General features: G+C 39.7%; 1 protein-coding gene across 3 annotated transcripts in view; it reads left to right on the forward strand.

Annotated features, from left to right (window-relative positions):
• Positions 1-1,387: 1,387 nt before the first annotated feature.
• The window catches only part of NALCN (sodium leak channel, non-selective), a 213,356-nt gene continuing 191,045 nt past the window's right edge, over positions 1,388-23,698 (forward strand). For all 3 annotated transcript variants that reach the window (XM_070942958.1, XM_070942959.1, XM_070942960.1), the window contains exons 1-2: positions 1,388-1,495; positions 3,451-3,633. In XM_070942958.1, coding sequence (XP_070799059.1) covers positions 1,388-1,495; positions 3,451-3,633 — 291 coding nt within the window. The remainder of the gene's footprint in view (positions 1,496-3,450; positions 3,634-23,698) is intronic.

Below are 23,698 nucleotides of genomic sequence, written 5' to 3' on the forward strand. Positions count from 1 at the left end.
TACAAGAAAACTTATATTCATCACAGTTATTTGGAAGTATTTTTATTATCTTTTCTACTTTCACACATTCATTCTTATAATATTTAAAACTTCTTTCACAAATCTACCTATTTCTGCTAATCCAAACCTTTTGGTATTTCTGTTCTCCTGACCACATCAGCAGAATTAATATTAGACTTCCTGTCGGCCAGTTCAATTCAGCTTGTATCCAGGTGTTTTCTATTGAAAACTGCTGTAACATATGAATAAATGGTTTTGCATTTTTCAACACAGCACTATTTACTTTTGCGAAAGGGTAAAATGCTTTTCATTCAACTTTTTTTTCACACGCAGGTGATAATATAAATCATGGTTTGTGTAATAGCTAAAAATCTGCTCAGAAGAAGCTAAATATAGCAAAGAGAATCACTTTTAATATTTTTGTACAACAAATTTTATATACAAGCAACAAATGATCTTACACAAATCTATAATTCCACTTTCCTTCAGCTTTTCAAATAAACTACAGTAATGATTAGTAAATGTTAAAGCAATAATTAATAATACTGTACAATGATATGGCTGAAATGTGAAGAAAGCATCGTGAAACATCAATTATCTTCTATCATAGCTCTCTGCTGGATGGAAATTTTGGCTTATTATCAATAAGCTGTCTGCTCACACTTAATTTGCAGATTTTGGGCTGTGTGTAGCTGTTCTTTAAAATATGCCACTTACAGTAATTTTGGTGGTAGTGGCAAACAGCTGCTCAGTGGCCACTTTTGGTAATCAAATGGATAGCAAAACACAGCAATATTTCAATTGTATGTGTATCTATGTATACATGTCTGTTTTAAACATGCATGCATATTAATACAGCTTTTTAAAGATCTGCACCAGCTCCCAGTGAAACCATGTGGCAAAACAATAAATGATTTCCTTAGCATGTTGTTCATACTTAGGCTCAAGGTATTCTTTGTTTCTTCCCAAGTAATCTAGGATTTGTAAACTAGGAATTTAGATCTCTTAAAAGGAGTGACATGCAAACTTCTGGTAACAAATTATTCCTACCTATTTTTTTTTTTGTCAGTGCGAAAAACGAAATGAGTTTCTATTCCATAATATGACAGAATGAATCAGTACTAAATGATGACTAAATGAAGAAAAAAAAGACCGGGATAATGTAAAATAAATTGGCTGCAATGTACCTGCCTAATTACCTGCCTAATCTAGTAAAGTCAAATCTGTAATGGCCTTGTTTCTGTGTTTATTTCCATAATTTATACGTCAGGGATCTGGACAAATGTCATAAACTTCAATCTTCTCAAGCAGATTGCAGCATGATTTTTCCCTCCTTTCCTTTTTTTAGGACATTTCACAGTTTTATATAAACAAAGCTAATTTCAGTATGCTGAAAAGGAAACAGAGTTCTAGGGTAGAAGCCCAGCCTGTAACAGATTTTGGTCCTGATGAATCCTTATCAGACAATGCGGATATCTTGTGGATTAACAAACCAGTAAGTATGATATACTACCTTAACTTTCTTACCTTTGTATGATTAAGCTGTAATTAAGCGTTGTTAAGTTCCATTGATGTTGCTACAATCAATGGAAATTATGTACTTAAATTTCTCTCATGGGTAAACAAAAGTATGTGCTTACATGTCTGTTATTTGAATTCAGTGGATTTTGAAAACATACTTTGTTATTGGGAACAGCTAAATAAGAGTTTCTAATCCATAATATGACAGAATGAATCAATAGTAAATGATGACTAAATGAAGTACAAACATACAAACACACACACACACACACACACACACACACATATATATATATACGCACACACCATATATATACCGTGTATATACCATGTGTGTGTATATATGTGTGTACTGTGTTTCCCCGAAAATAAGACCCTGTCTTATACTTTTTTGAACCCCGAAATAAGCGCTTGGCCTTATTTCCGGGGAGGTCTTATTTTGGGGTGCGTGGAGCAAGACAGGGCTCCTCTTGCTGTCTTACTTGATGTCCAGCTCTGTCTCCCTAACCCTAACCAGAGGAAATGGCGTGGATAGACTGCCCATGCATTTAAATATTTTTGGGGAGGGATTATTTTTGGGGGGGCGGGTTATTTTAGCACATGCACTCAAAAGCCCGATTGGGCTTATTATCAGGGGATATCTTATTTTCAGGAAACAGGGTATGTATGTATGTATGTATGTATATGTATATATATGTGTATGTGTATATATGTATGTACATATACACATATACATATACATATACACACACATACACGCATATATGTATACATACATACTGTGTATGTATGTATGTATATATTATCTTACAGAATCTTATGTATATATACAAACATACATAGATGATAAATGATATCAGTTTCTTCTCTTAGAACTGCTGTTTATCTAGGGAAATTAATATATAAATAGAATTGAAGAAGAAGAATTAGGGATTGAAAGGGCCACTTTAAACCTTGTCTTTGCACAGCTCTAAATAAGGCCTTCATGAATTGCTTTTTGAACTTTTCCTTCATTTCTGGTATGAATAAACCATCCTATCCACATCCCTTCAGTGGCCAATTCAATTTTACTATTTACTATTTATTTTTTATTTTTTTTCAGTTCCTTTCCTTTTTTTATACTTTGCATAAATCCAGTCTAACAGGACAAAAGTATTCTGTTAAATTTAAAAATTAATCTGAAAAAAATTCTGAGTTCTGAGGAGTACTAAAGCTTTCTGTTAAAACGGAAATGTCATATTCTGTTAAAAGGGAAAAAACAAGAATACAAGCTCACTATGAAATTCACTAGTAAGAATATAGAAACCAACAAGAAACATGGATTATTGTAGCCACACACCATATTTGAAAGGGTTGTTTTAAAAAGAAAATCAAATAATACGATTGTTCAAAAAACAGAATAATACAATTAAATGGTTTTTTTAAAAAAAAACTTTTGCAATAAAAAAAAAACAAAACAAAAACCCCAAACATTTGTATTTTTATTGGAGGACCCAAAATTTCCTGCCTGGACTGAGAGCCATGAGGCTGGGCAAGCAGGCAGCAATTTCAAGACTTTAAACAAATGAAAAATGGAATGAAATGCTGATTGTCCTAAACCACTGCAATGCAAATTATTCTAAATTTTATGCAGAGGGAAAGGGGAAACTGTCTCATCTACATGGTACCCTTTATGTAAATGGACTTAGCAAAATACACAAACCAAAAAAAAAAAAAAAAAGTGTTAGAGGCACAAAATGAGCAAGAGTAACTATTTTAATTCCCCTTACAGCATATGTTATAATAGTAGATGTTTTTAGCCTTAAATATCTAAACATATTTTTTTTTTTGCATTCAAAATGTTATTTTAAACTGTTAGACATGAAACAACATTGAAAAGTATAGTTGTACGGGTTGATAAAAACTTTATTGCTGTTTTGTATTCCTCAGTGGGTGCATTCTTTACTCCGCATCTGTGCCATTATCAGTGTCATTTCGGTGTGCATGAATACCCCAAAGACTTTTGAGCATTATCCTCCCCTTCAGTATGTGACATTTGCTCTTGATACGTTGCTGATGTTTCTCTACACGGCAGAGATGATAGCAAAAATGCACATCCGTGGCATAGTCAAGGTAAGTCATTTTTAATTTGTTTTTTTAACAGAAACCAAAAAAAAAAAAAAAAGACCTACATATCTTTTATACTCAGATACTGGACCCATTAACTGAAGTAAACTTTGCTGTGCTCTAAATGAACTCTCCAAATCATGTTATGTTGCTCTTCTGAAGATGTCTATTACACATAATACTCATTGTTTGTAAAATTAGCCTTCGGGACCATCTTATTATGTTTACTTTTTTTGCTTCTTCTCAAAAGACATTTCTTTCATTACATTGTTTAGCCTTATTTTTTTTTTTTTTTTTTACATGAAGGAGCCTGTATGTGTGTGAACGGGTTTATGAGCATCAACTGTGGTCTTGCAAACGGCCAGGCTTTTGATCTCCCAATTCTTCCTCACCGAATCCAAAACTCACATTTAGCACGGGCTGTTTGCAGATCTTGAATATCAAGATGGCATTTTTTTTTTGTGCTTTATCTACTTTGTGACCAATAGCTGAGCATAATCGTCCAGCAGTCCGTGCTTTCCTGCTGTAATTCTCTATAGGCCCCAAATTGGGTGCCTTGTTCCTCTACCTCAAGTTCTGCTGACTCTGTCCCTGAACAAACTTTCTTTTGTGTTGTTCCTACATTGAAAAGAAATTGGTGATATTCCACTCTATTCTGTTCCAGTCAGCTTTTTGTGAACAAATGTCCATGTCTGTTTTAAACACACACACACACACACACACACACACACCAGTAGCTTGAAAGGAAGTTATGCAATGAGGAGGTCAGTTATTTTAAAAAAAACAAAACAAATAAATGCACTGAAACTTTTAAAAGGTTTACAGCCAGCATGGCAGCAGACATCCTTTCTTAGAAACTCTCGGGATTTTATATGCTGACAAACCAGCAATTTTGCGTTCCAACTTCTTCATCACACTACCATGTGTGATGTACCATGTACAATGGTAGCCCTGAGCTAGGGGCAAGTTAAAAAGCCCCACCGGTGACAGCAGAGACCATCTCTTGAATCACAAAGTAATGATATATTACAGTTTTTGAGATGGCATTTCCTGAGCTGAAATGGATTTCCCTGTTAAGGATAAAATGGCAGTGGTACAAAATATAGATTGTAAATGCCCTACTTGTCATTTGATAGGGCAGGTGGGATGGGGTGTGTTTATGTTGTACCAGAGTTGGGACTGCACCAGAATCTGGAAGATCTCCATAACAGATGTCTTCAGATGCTATTTTGCATTATCTGTAATTGTAAAGATACATCAGCGTAGTTGATTATAGCTGATGACTTTGGAATCAATATAAGCCTTGAAAAGTTTTAAATACTGCTGTGAAAATTATAGAAGCCTTGTTAGACTTTAACATGGATAAACACTATTTTTTCCTTATCAAAGGTCTGTGTGCCTCAGATAAAGAAAATCTGTAAGATACCCCAAATTTTGCATCAGTAAAAGGTTGATACTCTAACCTATGTAAATCATGTAGATTTCAGCCTTATTTTTTTTCCTCAGCGAGACAATACTTCTAGTCCTCTTGGGGTGGAATTCCATAAGTTGTGAGTGGTACGAAAATGCATTGTGATTGTGATTATCCTGTTTAATGAATTCATTGCAATTCAGTCAAATGAATTCATTGCTTAGTATTTGGAGTATGTTTTGAACCAACCATAAAGTTGTGTAACCTCATTTTTTTTAACATGACTTTCTTTTTCTTTTTGCTCTTGCTGCTGTCACGAAACATTATTGATTTAGAGCTTGATGCATTGGATTTTTAACACAATTGCTGTCATAGGTTCTCAGCTGTACCAAAAAGTATAACATACTGTAACTATGTCAGTTGGCTTAATCAAGGTTACACAGCTATATATTAGGCATAACTTATTCTTATCCCATCACAATGAATCTGAATGCAGAAGTAGGCTTCTAGGGAGACAAGTGATGTAAATGTTAATGTGCATCTAAATCTATTGCTCGGTTGTGGTTTCCCATAAAGTAGGATGCATGTTGAAGCCTTTAGCTATGTACCCTTTGGAATCCCCAGCAATAATTCAGCTTTCAGATAAAACTGGATATAGCTATACATTAGCACAAAAGGGCGATGGGATAAATATCCAAGTATCTGGATATTTCTTCTTGTTATAAACATCAACATGCTTTTGTGGATCTCAAATCAGATCACTTTATGACAGTAACTTTCAACAGTCAGAGATGTAATATTTTGGCTTCCTGAAGGAGTTTCCCACCACTTACAGATGAAAGGAAAATGTGAAGCTGGGCCTTTATTTATGTTTCCTTATGTTTTCATTATGAATACTGTTACCATTGTGGAAAAGAACTATGTTGCAATTAAAAATTATCCAGTCAGAGGATAGTGTTTTTGTTTCTTTTTCTACTATTTGCTATTTTTCTTATTATATCTTTCATATAAAAACATACATGGGAGAAGAGAACGTATATGTTTTATAACTGTAACTTACTGAAATACAGTAGTTGTGAGTCAATATTTTTTTTAAAAAAATAGAATAAACTGGAGATAAATAAGAGCTTTTATAGGTAGGAGCTTCATCTCTGGGGACAAACAACTCATTTTAACCCGTAACATACTAAAACTATGGAAAAAAGGCTTGGCTATTTGAGCCCTTTGCATTGCCAAGTTCTTCCCTGCAATATAAAAGAAATGAAGAGGCCCACTTAACTTATTGATGGGCATTTAACATTTATAATAAAAATAAACCAAGCCTTTCACAAAATTTATTGTGCAACTAAAAAGAGTAAAAGCTTATATATAAACTCAACACTTTTATTTTTAAGGAGATCCATTTGAGTTTGTCCTTGGACTACCATTGAAAATAGTTCAGCAACACCTTTACATTACATGCATAAATAAGTATATATCTTCTTCTTTTATATTGAACCTCCAGAGCATTCTTAGAGTGGGTGTCTCCAAAGTGTATTTTTTAAGGGTGTTCAGGGTTAAAATGGATAGCTTCTTTTCTCCCATGTGCAAAATGAATTTCTTATTTCCCTTTCACTTGAAAATGCTTCTTGTTTTCACTCACAGCTCTTCCTCCCACTTGTTAGCTATGTAAGATTTTTTTTCAGCACTGATCTTTTCTTTCCCATCCTAAATAAACCGGCTAAAACATAGTCAGAATTCAGCTAAGGGATTTGTTTTCAAAGGAAAAGGATCCAGCACTGTCACAGTTGGCCCTAGCCAGGATGGTTCATGATTGGAATTGCAGCCCAACATCTCCAGAAGGTGCCATGGGGGAGGAGGGGGAAGGATTGCAATTTGGTATACAAGGTGAAATGCAAAAAATTAAATGAATGAGAAGTCAAAAGAAATGATTGTGGGTTATTTTCAAAGGAAGCAAGGAAAACTTGCAGAGACTAATGTCTCTGTAATGTAGCTCACATGAACATTTTGAATTTTAGGGCATAAAGAGCCTGGACCTAATAAACCAGAGATTAAAAGTTTCTTAAACCTAGACCTGGATCTCTCAGACCTGGGATAGTTGAAGAAGCCAGTCATGAGAAGGAAGTGAGATGATTGGGGTGAGACCATTTAATGGAGGGGAATATATTTTTAACTGTGCGTATAATCTCTGGGGAACAAAGCATTCCCATTTCTACTGTTAACTCCCACCCTCTCCTCCATTAGTAAAATCACCCATTGACATTTGATAGTAAAATGGCAAGATTTCAGCATTCATTTTTCAGGTTATTGGAGTCTTGGGGATGGGCTTATAGCTGAAAAGTCATTTTCATTTGCCTCCTATAGATTTCTTCCCATTTCCACCCTTATATTGAAGGGAGGAAGAATCAACACAACTGTGCCACCAAAAAACCATCCATTCTGCAGTCAGATTGCAGTTTCATAAATTCAGGGTGTTGGAGGAAACTATAGGACACCCTGCTATAGAATGATACGGTTGGTACTTAGTCCTTCATCGATCAAGGACTTTAATATGTGCATTAACATTAGGACTTACTGGTTCCTGGGCTATCCTGCAATCCCTAGGGCAATAAGAACTCGGACCTTATTTGAAAGTTGGTCTGATTGGGTGGGAGAACTTCATTTGGCTATAGAAAAACAGACAACCTGGTCTAAATGCAGACATAATAGAAAATTATGGGAAAGGGAAGGGTAGAGCAATAGAATTCTGTTTTGTTTTACAGGAAAACCCTGGCAAACACACAGGCCTTTATGTTTTCAACATCTGTATTGCATTTTCAGATTCAGGCAAGCTGCCTGAGGCTGCCTGAGGATAAAAATGGGAAAGTCAGGGCAGGCAAGAGGGGCAATCCCATGAATACTCTTCCTTTGCAAGAAAAAAACAAACAAATAAATGCATCCCATTTTTATAGGAGTCTGTGCAGACACTTGAATCCTCTGTGGATTCCAGGAATCACATAGCAAAGACTAACTGGTAAGAGAGTTAATAAACTTGGACAGCTTCTGTTCCTATAGCTAGTGTTGGCAGTTCTGTTCTGACTAAGAGGCCCGACAGTTCTTCCAGTTGAGTCTATTTCTATTTCCCCTCCCCTTTCCTCTCTGTCTTATTCTAATTCCACTTGCAAAAGTGGCCTCTCCGGAGATTCCTTTTCCAAAGCTTGCTGCTTCCTTAATGCTTATTTTCCCCAGCTACATAGGTAATAAGGAAGGCCAAGATATCAAAGACTATATGAAATCATTGCAGAGACTGGGAGGAAAAAAAGATGAAGCAAGCTTAAAATAGCATTAAATCTGGCCATAAGTAGCTACATATTAAGGAATAAAGTGTCCTAAACACTTCACAACCTGGAAATATTCTCTTTTCCTTTGCTATTCCCATGGGAAGATTATTCAGTTTAACCATCTGTTAAAAACAAATTCTTTCAGAATAAGAACATACTTTTCCTCCCACTGGCTTATTTGCTTAAAGATGCCAACATGGTTGGTTCAACTGCAGCATTGTTTCTTTTCTATTTCTTTCCATTTAAGAAAAAGAGGGTGATATTTAATAAATAAAAGAAGGCATGCCTATAAATGGTTGCAGAAAAATACAGTTTGGTCAAACTTTGGTTTGCAGAAATATAAGGTCTTTTTCTGTGCCTGTTAAAAAAAACACCCTGTAAACTTGTAAAGGCATAATATACAGTAGCTGTATGCTGTTTGTATTACTGATTTATTAAGCATATCAATTAGTTATGTACTTACATATTTATGTAACTTTTTACCAGGTATAAAGAACTCTAATTTGGAATATACACTATAAAAATCAACAGTCCAAAACAAATAGTAATCATAATATAATATCAATATAATAATTTAACAAATCCAGTTAAGACTAACTCTCTCCAAAATTGTACATTTCTGAATTATCAACCATTCTGTCTTGCTACAGATGAGACTGAGCATCCTTCTCCCCATCCAAGTACTCCAGGGAAGGTTTCCACCCCAGACTCCCTGGGGTAGATATAAATAATTGAATATCATCTGCTATCATCCTTATCCACTTAGCTCTCGGAGTGATATTTTTCTCCCTTTGTATTACTTTATTAAAACCTTAATACATTACATTAAGTACAGTTATATTTGTACAGTATTAATTAAAGTTATTAACATTCTATTGTGCAGATAATTTGGAATATTGGCAATAGAGAAGAAAGAGAAAGGTATGAATTATAATCCTTAGCAAAGGAAGTTTTAAAGTTGAAGGACTTACGGTAATTTTCTTTTTTGAATGAGAAGCAAAAGAGTGATTACAAATGGACCAAGGGTCCAGATAGATTTGAAGTAAGGTTTTTGAATAAGAATCCTTCCCATGGGAAAATGCTTTTATTTTGAATTCTCTTAAAAACACACATTAGGACAGACATGGGCATTTTATGGTTCATGGGCCATTCTCGCCTACGGTGGTCCCAATCCGGATTTCAGCATTGGCAGTATCAATGGTGGGCATTGGTGGGAGCGGAACATCTGTAGTAGGAATGGGGTGGCAGTGGCGGAAGGCAAGGCATTGGCGCAGCAGTGGGGGAGGGGGGCGGTGGGAGGCAGCATCAGCAGCAGTCCTCCACAAAAGTCCCAGTTTCTCATGTGGCCCCTTCAAAAAATTAATTGCCCACCCCTGCATTCGGATGAGACTTTGAAGGTTGAGCATTTGAGGGAACCAGATGGAACCTTAAATATTTGAAGTATTTTATCAGACGGGGCATAGGGGGAAAAAAAGAAAAGAAAAGAAATCAAGTTCTAGGACATAATTTGAAGAGAATCCTGCGAAGTTCAAAGTTATTAGAAGTAAAAAAAAAAAGAAGGAATGTAAAATTGGTTTGTTTGATTACAATAGATACATTGTTATTGGACTATCAGGACTAAAATGATGAGAGTTAAGGATATGTTTATATTTGATGGATTGGATGTGGGAAGAAGAGATCATTCATTGTATTTTTAACAGAAGACAATAAGTTACTGGTATTGTTTATATTTGTTGTGATAAAGGGAGAAATCATTTCTTTATATATTTCTTTTTGTTTATTGTATTAGTTTTTCTTACTATTTTTTCTTTACTGCACATTTTATTTTTTATTTTCAGTCTTTCATTCTTTTTAATTTGTATTAGTTTTTTTCTTTGAATTGTATTTTTTTTACAATGCTACTAGCTTTGCTTTAGGCACAGGGTGGATAAAAATCAATGATTTTTTTTAAAAAAATCAAAAAAATCAGATTTCTTTGATTTAAATCGGACTTTTTTGATTTTTATCGAATTTATTTTAATAAAAAACTTTTGGGGTAAAAATCTATCGTAAGATAGTTTTCTATTTAAGATACATAAATAATTTAGTTTATTCAGCATGAAATGGAGCTTAGTTATGTAGCATGAGGCTGTATATTCTGCAACACTGGGACTATCGGTGAGTCAACAGTGGGTCAAAGGAGTAGCAGAGATGACAGTTGCTCTTTAAAAATTATGATTTAAATCGAGTTGATTTAAATCAAGCCTTTTTACTAGTGATTTAAATCATGATTTAAATTGTGATTTAAATCAACTCGATTTAAATCAAATCCACCCTGTTTAGGTATCTCTTCAGTTGCTTTATCTCCCAAGGAGATATCAACCACCTTCCTTGGTCTCATATCTTAGTCACTACAGGAAACCTGTTTGGACTGATCTCTGCAAGTCACTCCCCCCACCACTGCTGCCTTTGTCCACCAAGACTCAGGAATACACGCTAGGATGCTACTGTCTATGATTAAGTTGTGAATGAGGTTGGCTTTACATTATTACAGACAGACCTGGAGTTCAGTAGTATCAGCCAGAGCCCAAAAATTCCAGTGATGTGGCTCCCTGGTTCTTGAATTTGAGTTCCAGAGGGCAGAACAAGATATTGGCTGCAAAATTCCAGTATGGTTCCCCTACTGTGGTCTAACTCCTGACCTTAGTCTTCCACTATATTTCTGTCAACCCATTACTAATGTCATTCTTTTCACTCTGTTAACTCTCACCCTCTTTTGTATATTTTACTCAACCTTTCTACATCTACCCTCCTGATCACCAGACAGAACAAACCTTTTCAGCCACTCAGGAGGTCCTGTAACAGATACCCCTGACTCATACACAACCCTTCTTTATATAGTCCTTGCCTTCTGACATCAGCCTCCTCTGTTACAGCCTCTGTACCAACTATCACTTCTTCTTGGACCCCCAAAAGATTATTTCAGCTCACCTGGGTGCATATCAATGGAGGCAGTTCCAGCCATCTGTCACTACTGGAGCCACTTTCTGCAGTAGATTTCTCTAACCCAGGGGTCTCCAACCTTGGCAACTTTAAGACTTGTGGACTTCAAGTCCCAGAGTTCCTCAGCCAGCAAAGCTCTGGGAGTTGAAGTCCACAAGACTTAAAGTTTAACCCTATGCTCCACCACAATCTCTTGTCTGCTGCAAGATTAATCTTTCTGATTGCTATTCCAGTGTCTCCGAGCGCAGGACTGAGAAGCTTGTTTTGCCAACGGGAAAATAAAAGTGTTGTCCTGTTGTGATGTCCAGGCATCATGGCTATTGTAGTTCTCCAACATCTGGAGGGTCACATGTTCTCACCCCTGAATTAGACTTAAGGAGTAACCTTCCTTGAACCCTGAAATTCTAAGTGGAAAATTTTGTAGGTCCTCCAAAACTTGTGCTCTAAAAGTCGATTGTGCAGTCAGTACCATTTTAGAACTCAGCTGTGCCTTTCTTAATGGTTGTCTTTCTGTTTGAAAGATATTGAAAGGGAACAGTTTAAATAATATAAAAATATAATTCTTTGCAAGTAACAAGTTGTAGTTAGTGTCGATCTGTCCATTGATAGCTGATTTGTCAGCATGCCAGGCAGGGTGGATTTGATTTAAATCGAGTTGAATTAAATCACAATTTAAATCACTAGTAAAAAGGCTTGATTTAAATCAACTCGATTTAAATCATAATTTTTAAAGAGCAACTGTCATCTCTGCTACTCCTTTGACCCACTGTTGACTCACCGATAGTCCCAGTGTTGCAGAATATACAGCCTCATGCTACATAACTAAGCTCCATTTCATGCTGAATAAACTAAATTATTTATGTATCTTAAATAGAAAACTATCTTATGATAGATTTTTACCCCAAAAGTTTTTTATTAAAATGAATTCGATAAAAATCAAAAAAATCTGATTTAAATAAAAAAAAATCCAATTTAAATTTAAAAAATCTGATTTTTTTGATTTTTTAAAAAAAATCATTGATTTTTATCCACCCTGGTGCCAGGCTTCTAGAAATAGAATGGAATGTTCTCCACGGCCAATAGGCCCCTGGCCCTCCGACTCTGGCCTTTCATTGCTGTTCATTCGCCCAAACACTGTTTGACCCGGACCTTTGGCTGCATGGGACAAATAGCCCCGAGCCAATCGGGTGGTGGGTGGCAGCGATGGTGCTGGGGTGTGTGTGAGTGAGTGGGTTGGGGGGGCAGCATGCAGTATGATCGGTGGCAGGCTGGGGAAAAGAGCAAGAGCTGTGGTGGTGCACAGCTGGCGTTGCGGGGGCATGAACAGTGACAGCACGCATCTGGTAGCATTGCAGGGGGAAGGGTGATGGCATGCAGCTGCTGGTGTTGCAGGATCAGGTGCGAATTTCCATTTTGACCACCCCCCACACTGTTGCCTCTGTGCCTGGACTCTGACCTGATGCCCAATAGGCAGTTTGACTGCTGCCCCCCTTCCTGCACCTGATCCTGCCAGCCTGACACCAAACAGGCAGTTTGGCTGCACCCTCACCAGTTCCATCACCTTTCCCCTCCCCGCAATGCCAGCAGCTTCACATCATCACCCTTCCCCTCCCGCAACGCCAGCAACCGTGCACCGTCACCCTTTCCCCCCGCAACGCCAGCAGCTGCGCCCCACTGCATTTCTTGCTCTCTTCCCCAGCCTGCCACCGATCATATTGCATGCTAGGCCCCCACCCCAGCCCCCTCAGTCACTTCCCCCAATGCCATTGCTGCTGCCAATCATCTGATTGGCTTGGAGCTATTTGTCCCATGCAGCCAAAGGCCCAGATTAAACGATGTCTGGGCGAATGGGCAGGGACAAAGGGACGGGGTGGAGGGCCAGGGGCCCATTGGCCATGGAGAATGGCAGGAGAGGGCCAGCGGAGGAGGAAAGCTGGCTGTAAATCGTCTGAGGCAGGTGGCTGGGGGTGAAAGTGGCATGGTCAAGAGTTGGTGCCTAAACAACCTAGAAATTCCCTGGCATTTTTGGACTTAGCTTGGTCTAGGATGGTCACATTTTCCCAATTGAAACTATGATTAAATCTGTGAAATTAAAGAATTTTCGTTGTGTCTTCTGACTAGCTAGTTGGTGTTTTGGATGCGTTCTGCCAGTCTTCTGCCTGTTTCTCCTACATAGTGGTTGTTGCAGTCCTTACATTGTGTGCTGTAAATGACTCCCGTTTTTTTCTTCTGGGGTTGTTGGGTCTTTTGGTTTGCTTAGGATGTTATGAAGGACAAATCAGCCATCAATAGACACACAGACACTAACAACATCTATAGACTATCACCCAGTCCCAAAAAGGAACAAAAAGACCCAAGCATCTCTCCATCAGCAATCAGCACCCAGATCAACATACCGGTAGATTAACTCCAAGGTTAACATCAGACCAACACTGACAGGCAAACCACTATATATAAACTGACAGCAAACTGTGCACCTTATTAGCACTGATGATGTTACCTATTCTGGGTAATGAAACATATGCAAGAAAACAAGCAAGCTCAGGGAGCACCAAGGACCCCTCACTGCAATTGGCATTCTATACCTTTTTCCTGATGTGTATTGAATTTTATGGATGAAGCCAATTGGATCTTTCAGAAGGTTATTTTTTTTTTGTAGGAGAGACATTAATATAGTGCTATGATGGCAAACCTATGGCACGTGTGCCACAGGTGGCATGCAGAGCCATATCGGTGGGCACGCCAGCTGATTTTCGGGCCCACCAGAAGTTGGGAATTGGGCAGTTTCCGGCCTCCAGAGGCCTCCAGGAGGGTGGGGAAGGCCATTTTCGCCCTCCTCAGGCTCCTAGAATGCCTCTGAACCTGGGGAGGGCGAAAAACAGGCCTACCATGCCATCGCGTGCCAAAAATGGGGGAAGCACAGGGAGGGTTGCGTGCGCATGCATGGGGGGGGGGCAGGACGCATTGAATTATGGGTGTGGGCACACACGTGCGTGACCCCCCCTGCATTCCCCCCGTTTTTGGCACGCGACAGCAAAAAGGTTAGCCATCACTGATATAGTGGTTTCCAACCTTTTGGGCACTGGGGACTGGTCCCATGGAGAAAGGTTTTTCCATGGACCAAAGGGGGCGTGATTTTGCATGCTGCCTGCATCCCACTAATGGGGCTTTGCTTGTTTGCATGGCCCGGTTGCTGGCATACCATGGCCCGGTGTAGAGATGAAAGTGGACTTTAGGAGGAGCCCTTCTATTCTACCAACCTTTACTGTATTAGACAACACAGCATCAACAGTAGAGTCCTTCAAGTTTTTGAGTTCTATAATCTCCCAGGATTTGAAATGAATACCTAACATTAGAAGCATCATTAAAAGGCACCACAAAGAATATTTTTCCTGCGTCAGCTCAAGACAGTTCAGACTGACCAAGGAATTGCTGATGCAGTTCTACAGAAGAATTATTGAGGCTGTGATTTGTTCTTCTATATCTGTCTGGTTTGATACAGCGACCAAACAAGACAGATACAGACTTGTCAGCTGTACAGACAGCTACAAATAGTTAGGTCTGCAGAAAAAAAAAAACCTACTGCAACCAGCCTACCTTCCATTGAGGATCTGTATACTGCACAGATCAGAAAGAGGGCTGAGAAAATATCTGCAGACTCCTCACATCCTGGACATAAACTGTTTCAGCTCCTCCCCTTAGGATGCCGCTATAGGGCACTGCATGCCAAAATAACTAGACACCAAGTTTTTTTTTCCTTGTGCCATTACTCTGCTGAATACTTAATTTCCACAGTTCTATTTTATGTCTAAGTATATTACCCATGTATTGGTAGTATGGCTATATCACTTTTAATCTTCTCATCTGTTCCACTACCTTCTGTATTGATACTGGTATCATTATTATGACTATTATCTGTGTTATGATTATTATTACTTTGTTGTTTTGCATATACACTGAGCGGGTATGCACCAAAATTAAATTCCTTGTGTGTCAATCACACTTGGCCAATAAAGAATCCTGTCCTGTCCTATGGAAGGAAGTAGAATGCCTTCTTATAACTGATTCCCAGTTACGTTCAAGTTAGTATTCCTTATTATTACTTCCTTAGAACAAAACTCTGTAATCGTCTCTAATTCCAAATGCAATGGATCTCTTACTCAGTTATCTGCACTGGACAGGGAACCGGGTCCCCCATTTTTGGGGTCATAGAAATAAATTTCAGAATGAATTGCCCATCCAATGTTGGCAAACTTAACCCTGCTAGTACCTTTGGCATCATTCACAGAACGTGCTAACAGAATAAAACTTAGGACAGCTGTAGAACATTATTGTCTTACTGCCTGCCTTTGAAGGACAATGTCTATTTACACTAATTTATTCTATTTGCTCTCAGCTGGCTGCTTATAGTCCCTGGCTTGACTATTTCAAAAATCCCTAGCCGAATCATCTAATTAGTTTGATGTGGAGGTGGCTTTGTATTTAGCTGCAAGGGAATTTGGGGTTATTCCGATCAAAAGCTTGAATGGTAATTTCAGAATGATTGACAGCCTCATGGTGTGATGTCTTTCACAGCAAATATGATTTTGATCTTAGTCAAACAACATGCTTAGCCTACAGATCTTATTTTCCTGCCCCTTCTTTCCTATTAATTATTTCAGCACATGCTTTTCCCATTCCTTTTGTCTTCTCTTGTTTTACTAATCCCACATCTCTGCAATGGATTAGAACATTTTTGCTGATTACTGGAGTTATAACAGCATGAGACTCTATGTTGTAGGTGTAAAATGCCTGAATTTTACACAGTTGTGCCAGTTGCAAAAACTCAGTGTACTCCATAGAAGTGCCTTTATTCAGTAGCTCATATTGTTCCTTTTATGAACTTTGCGAAAAAATATGTGTTTTGTGAGCCTTTCTAATCAATTTATGACCTAGTTTAGTTTAGGGAGTCTGTTGTTGTTTTTTCTGATTCACAGTCCTTTTAATATGACTTTCATTTTTCTTTACAGCAGATAAGGAACATTAGCCAATTTGTTAGAATGCAGATAGCTTGTACTATATTGGTGCTTGGAATTACACACATCTCCATGTGATGTGCATAATTATGTTCGTATGTACAGCTAGTCCTCAAAGTATAACAGGCCATTTAACAACCATTCAAAGTTACAACACACACACACCCAAGCTACAGACAACCCCATTTCAAAGTTACAATCCCTGCAGCACCCCCACAGTCATTCGCCCTTTTAACTGACTGCGGAGATACTACAGTACACCCATCCACCTATTTACTCCCCGTTCTGGCCAGGGGTGGGTTCTAAATTTTTTTACTATCGGTTCTGTGGGTGTGGCTTATTTTGTGGGTGTGGCTTGATGGTCATGTGACAATTCTTTAGGATTTAGCAGAGGTACTTGTCTAACAGGCTTTTAACTGCTTGCAGAGCTGTACCAGTCTACTCATTTGTTTTTGGAGGCACCGGTCTACTCATTTGTTTTTGGAGGCACCGGTCTACTCATTCGTTTTTGGAGGCACCAGTCTACTCATTTGTTTTTGGAGGCCCTGGTCTACTCATTCATTTTCGGAGGCACCAGTCTACCGCCACACTGCCTTTTAACATTGATCAGCTGTAGGGCAGCCCTTTGAAGCCCCGCGGCAAGAGTTTAAACAGTTTTTTTCCTTCTAGCCGATCAGCTGGGACTTGGGAGGCAGCAATAGATTGGGGGTGGGGGCAAATAAAAGGTAAGAATAGCGTGGGGTGGGGCTGCGGGGGGCTGCGGAGGGGCAGGGGGGCCCAGCTCCCGAACAAAGATAACCGGTTCAGTGATGTCATATCGTCACCACTACCGGCTCGGCTGAACCGGGAGGAACCCACCACTGGTTCTGCCCCACCAGACCCCTAAGCACTGGGCATACTTTGCCACCCTACCAGGTTCCACACATTCCTCCCCACCCCAGTCCGTCGTTCACTTACTTACCTTTTGAAGATATCTAGAGCTTAGGAAATAGGGAAGTTTCCTTGTTGGGATGTTGTTGACCACATGTTACAATTGAGAAGAAATCCTGTAGGCTTTGCTTTCCTTGTTATGCTTTGATCCCCCTAGCACCAGCAATGCTAGCTTTACAATAGCCCTAGGGAAGTAAAGCACAGCAAGGAAAACAAAACTAGCAGGGTTTCTCCTCCTTGATAGTGTCACATGACGCAGCAATGGAGCAGCCTTCTCTACTCCAACTTCATTAACTCTGGATATCTTTGAAAGGTAAGTGCGATTGTTACCGGGATGGGATAAGTAGGAGGCCTATAGGGCTGTGGGGAACCCAAGGGGCAGAAAGCAGAGCATGGGATATCTCAGAGGGTGGGAAGAGACCTTGGGACACCCAATGTGGGTACACTAGGCCTCCTATGGTCTCCTCCACTCCTGAGTCACCCCATGCTCTTCTTAACGACCTATGCATTCATTTAATGAATGCATTAGGCTAGGGGTGTCAAACTGGATTTCTTTAAGAGCTGGATCAGCATTGTAATTCTCCGCGGGCCAGCCGGGGGGAAAGATGGGACGGACACCTCCTGCAGCACCAAGCCAGCCAAAACAGAATGTGGGGGGCCGCGTACAGCCCCCCTGCACCCTGTTTTGGCTGCCAGAGGCTCCGCAGGCTGGTCCTTTGCTCTTTCCAGGCTGCCCCCGTGGGCCAGATTTAAGCACCCTGCGGGCCTGATCCAGCTCGCGGGCCTTGAGTTTGACACCCCTGGATTAGGCAAAGCAGAGATGGGAAGGTCATTAATGACAGAGTTCATGTAACATAGACCTCGACTTCTGACAGTAATGGGCAGGCTCCATAACTGTCGTAAGTCTAGGACTACCCTTATACAGTAATCAAACTATTTGGCAGCATTGACGTTTCCGGTTTAATATGGCTTCCAGTTTACCAGTGCCAGTTTACCTATTGCTAGTAAAGAGAACTTTGGGAAATGCCTGTTTCCGTGTCTTTACTGGGAGTCGTAGGGTTTCTGGAATGCTGACACTATTCCTGATTACTTTTAGGGTAATTTTATGAGGGAGAGGTATTTTGTTGGTGTTGTGGCTCCGTTGCCTGAGCCTGGGCTATCAACAGATGCAGACTCTGAGAGTGAGGGAGAGGAGTTGGCAAAGCCTCCCTCTCCAGGACCCTCCTCTCTGGCAATGCCTCCGGAGGACACCGAAGGCCAAGAGATAGGCCCAGAGCCAAGCACGTCCCCGCAGCCACAGGTGGACAGCGATGAAGAAGATAAGTGCTGGCTGGATCCTCGACAGCGGCGCAGGGAGAAGCATGCGCAGCAGAGGGGAAGGCATGCCAGAGATTAGCTGAGTCACTGGACCACACCCCACAGGGTATAAATGTGGGTGTGGTGGCCGGTTCAGTTTGTGACGAGCAAAAACTAGAAATAATCCATGTTCTCTGCGTTACTGGACTTCTGCCTGCCTTGTCGGACTGCATTTGGACTAATCCTTGTATTGCTGAAACTTTGCCTGCTTTATCGGAATGCTTGCAGTCTAATCTTTGTTTTGTGTGAGTAAAGTCTGAATTGGCAGCTAGCCACTGGGTTGCTGCCAGCTTTATCTTCAAAGACTTTGTCGTGTGGCTTATTAACTCTGGGCCGTCTGTGGGGGTGCGTGTGTGGAACGGGGACAGAACAGTTGGTAGTGAGGATTGTGAAAGATGTAGTCCTCTCGCCCATCCTGATTAACAGACTGAAACAACAGAAATATAGGTTATAGATTATATAAATTATAGATTATATAGATTATAGATTATAGGCATAGATATAGATATAGAATATAAGCATAGGTGGCAACATTTTAAAGTAGATCTATTTTTTCCTTTGAGCTAAACCAGGGGTGTCAAATTCATGTCATCACGGTGGCATCACGTGACATATCGGGAATTTTTCCCCCCTTCACTAAACCGGGCATGGGCATGGCCAGCATGTGACGCATCCGGCCCGCAGGCTACAAGTTTGACAGCCCTGAGCTAAATCCTTAAGAATTATAAACCAAACTGTACTATAGTTTGAAATATCCTTTTAATATTTTCTGTAATACAATGTCTTCCACCACATGCTTTACACTCATTCCCATTTACACCAGAAGAAGTGCAGAGGGGTCTGAATTCTCTACAAAACGGTAACGCTGATGCTGATACTCTTTGAGCAACAGCCTTGGCTTTGGTTTATTTCACAGCTGAATGTTGTGCCAGTGTGTGGTTTAACGGCCCCCACATCCAAATGGTCAATGTCCAATTCCGCCAGACAATGTGTATCATCTCTGACACATTGCATCCCACTCCTGTGCACTGGTTACCAGTACTTAGCAATATCATACCACCGCACATTAGAAGACCACAAGCTCTCATTCAACTATGGTCAAGGATGCTGAATAATAAGCCTCTCCCTATTTACCAGGATAATGCACAGCTCATCACAAGATTGAAATGCCTTAAGGCAGTGTTTCTCAACCTTGGTAGCTTGAAGATGGGTGGACTTCAACTCCCAGAATCCCCCAGCCAGCAATGCTGGCTGGGGGATTCTGGGAGTTGAAGTCCACCCATCTTCAAGCTTCCAAGGTTGAGAAACACTGCCTTAAGCCATCTTGGAAAACAGATATTCACTTACCATCTTCCCAGTTTAACCCTGAGACTACTTGGACAGACAAATGGTCCATGGTACTGTCTTATGGCCTGACCATTAATGATCCCCTTACCAAACCACCTGATTTTGACCTGCCTTGCTCTGTCTGGACAAAATTGAACAGAATTAGGTGTGATACTAAAAGAAGTGCCTCTGCCCTGTATCAGATTCCCCTTGTTGCAACTGTGGTACTGATATGCAAGCAATTAACATATTATGCAAGATTGCCCAGGACAACCCTTCTGTGGTTTCCTAGAAGATCTGCATGAAGCAATGCCAGAGTCAATTGCCTGGATAGCTGAATTGGACATGCAGTTATGAGGCCACTGCCATATCCCTGTAGACGTTTTCTATATAATTATGTGAACTGTGTGTATATGTTCACTTCTCTTCTGTCATGTTCTCATCATATCCTAAATAATGGAATGGAATGGAATGGAATGGAATGGAATGGAATGGAATGGAATAGAATAGAATAGAATAGAATAGAATAGAATAGAATAGAATAGAATAGAATAGAATAGAATAGAATAGAATAGAATCTGACCTTCCGGTTTCTGTCATGTGCATATGCGCTGGTCACCTGGTGTTCTGGTTTCTGGCACGCATGCGTGAAGATCAGCTGAGCTTCTGGTTTCTGGCGTGCACATGTGCGCCAACAAGCTGGTCTTTGAAACCAGAAGACCAGGTGACTGGCACACATGTGTGCGCCAGAAACCGGAAGGTCAGCTTTCCAGCGCTCACATATGCACCAGGGAACTGTTCCTCCGGTTTCCGGTGCTCCTGCACGTGCGTGCCGGGGAGCTGCTCTTCCAATTTCCAGTGCTCCCCCGTGCGCACGTGCTCACATTTTGGCACTCGGTGCCGAAAAGGTTCACCAACACTGGACTATACTATACCTGTGCATTTGATTTTCCTTGCCTTTACTTTTTTTCACCATTTAATTTCATTTTGTTAAATAGTGCTCAGTGTTCAAGTCTGTCAAATAACTTATAACACTTAAAGCAGTGATGAATATTGAAAACCTGCTGATTCCACATGGCGATACATAAACACACTGGTTAGATTGTGTATGATATTATTTGAAGTTATGAGATCAGGATGTAAAGATAAAGACAGCTGGCCAGCTAAGGTTTGGATGAGGAAAAATATGGAGGAGCGAGGGAAGAGAAGGATGGGAAACACACCAGTTATGTTTAGAAGGACAAGGCAGAACATGAGATATTTGACACTTCCCAGGTGCAAACCTTCTTGATTTCTTTTATCAAATGAGCATAGTGACTTTGGCATGAATTTGCTAAGAATCATTGAAATAAAACTGATGAATGATTAGTGACCAGTCTTGTTTTCTGCCTTGTACATTCAAAAAGTGTGTCTTCTGTTCTTGAACTCTGACACCTTCTTGAATCTTGAGGGAATTGGAGAATTCTACAAACTATTATTTTTAAAAAAATAAAAACCAAAATTACTGGTTGATTTTGTTCTGTTTTGTTTTTTGTTTTGCTATTGTTGTTTAGATTTTCTGTAGCCAATTTTAACTTTTGAATAGAAGGGGAAAAATTGAAGGGAATCTTCTACTACAGGAGGGCATTCACGCTGTTTCCAGTATTAATTCTCAGCAGAACTATTAATTCCTTCTATACTTCTATTGTGTGTGTGTAGTGTGTGTGTAGTCATTCTTGTCTTGTGTTGTGCTGACGCACAACAGATAAAGGGGCAAGATTAGTGCAGCTTCTTTTTATATAGGGAGATGGTGTACTCACAAATGCTGATTTTAGAAGGTTTCTTGTGCTTGTCTAAATTTATGTAAAATCTCATTAATTTTTAAATAGCATGTAAAATATACTTGGACCAATGAATACTATTAGTATTTTATTTATTTATTTATTTATTTATTTATTTATTTATTTATTTAATTAATTAATTAATTTATATACAGCCCTTCTCCCAAAGGGACTCAGGGCGGTGTACAGCCAGCATAAAACACACAAATATAAAATTTAAAAGCAGTTTAAAAAATATTAAATAGTCTGGCCCATATATAATTAAAATAAAAGTACCCAATTTAGACATTTAAATTAAGAATTAACGATTAAAAAATTAAAATTAGGCCAGCCCAGCTTGTTGAAATAAAAGTGTCTTGAGGGCCTGGCGGAAGGTACGTAAGTCGGGAATCCTCCACATCTCGGGGGGCAATTCGGGAGGCAATTTAAAAGAGTACCTTGCTATTTAAAAGAAATCCTGTTTGAAAATAATCCATTAACATACCAATTTATGTATATTTCTTTGAACAATAAAAAATATTACATGTACCTTATTCCTTTATAGCCTCTCTTCACAAGTGGTTTAAGCTAGACATAACACTGGAACATTAAAAGCACTGATACAAAAGTGCAAGACAGTGAGAGTACCAATCAGCCTGCCTGACAATCACTTCCAAGCTATTTTTGTGACACACTTGCTGTGCTAGTTATGCTTCATGTCAACCGTAGCCTACTGAGTAAGACAAAATCCATCTTTGTTCAGACAGCCTGAGCAAATCTGAATCTTACAGCCAATTTCTCTTCCTCCTTCTCCTTTTTGTTTAAGTTTTAGTTTTTGCGGGAGCTCTCTGTATTTGTTAACTGCTTGGATGGATGGGTAAAAAGTACATTGGGTGTAAGGAAATAGGGTGCAATAAAAGTATGTTGTGATTCCTCTCACAAAATAGAAGTAATCCTCTCACAGAAGTTCCCTTTGGGGCAGTGGTGAAATGTAAAATTTGTTACTACCAGTTCTGTGGGCATGGCTTGGTGTGTGTGGGGGGTTAATGTGACTGGGTGGGCATGGCCAACTTTTTTTTTTCTTTTAAAAGCATTTTTTCTACAACCTCCTCAGCCGAAGAGGTTGTAGAAAAAAATGCTTTAAAAAGTCTCTGACAATCAGGCAACTCAGCTGGGATCGTCAAAGCATTTTTTCTACAACCTCCTCAGCCGAAGAGATTGCAGGAAAAAAAATGCTTTTAAAAGCCTCTGATGATCCCAGCTGAGCCGCGCGATCATCAGAGGCTTTTTTTTTTAACTTTTAAAAGCATTTTTTTCGGCCGAAGAGGTTATAGAAAAAATGCTTTTAAAAGTAAAAAAAAAAGCCTCTGATGATCATGTGGCTCAGCTGGGCATGGGGGGGGCGCAGAGATTTTTGCTACCGGTTCTCCGAACCACCCACCGCCATCGCTACCGGATCGGGAGCATTTCGCCCCTGCTTTGGGGGCTTTCCTGCTCATAAAATGGCAGTCATGATGAATGTGGCTGATTACAGGACAAACTTTTAGAAAAAGTCATAATGGTATTTCTCCACCATTGTTTTCACCTCAGTCAGTACATTATCTGCAATCCTAATTTAACATATCGTTATATTTTAGAAGTATCTATGGAGAGCAGTGGCTCAGTGGCTAAGACACTGAGCTTGTCGATCGAAAGGTCGGCAGTTCAGCGGTTCAAATCCCTAGTGCTGCATAATAGGGTGAGCTCCCATTACCTGTCCCAGCTTCTGCCAACCTAGCAGTTCGGAAGCATGTAAAAAATGCAAGTAGAAAAATAGGGATCACCTTTGGTGTGAAGTTAACAGCGTTCCATGCGCCTTTGGCCGGCAACATGACCATGGAGACATCTTCAGACAGCACTGGCTCTTTGGCTTTGAAACAGAGATGAGCACTG

This window comes from Pituophis catenifer, unplaced genomic scaffold, assembly GCF_029215685.1.
Source record: "Pituophis catenifer annectens isolate HBS135680 unplaced genomic scaffold, rPitCat1.0.hap2 SCAF_4, whole genome shotgun sequence".
NCBI classification, from domain to species: Eukaryota; Metazoa; Chordata; class Lepidosauria; order Squamata; family Colubridae; genus Pituophis; species Pituophis catenifer.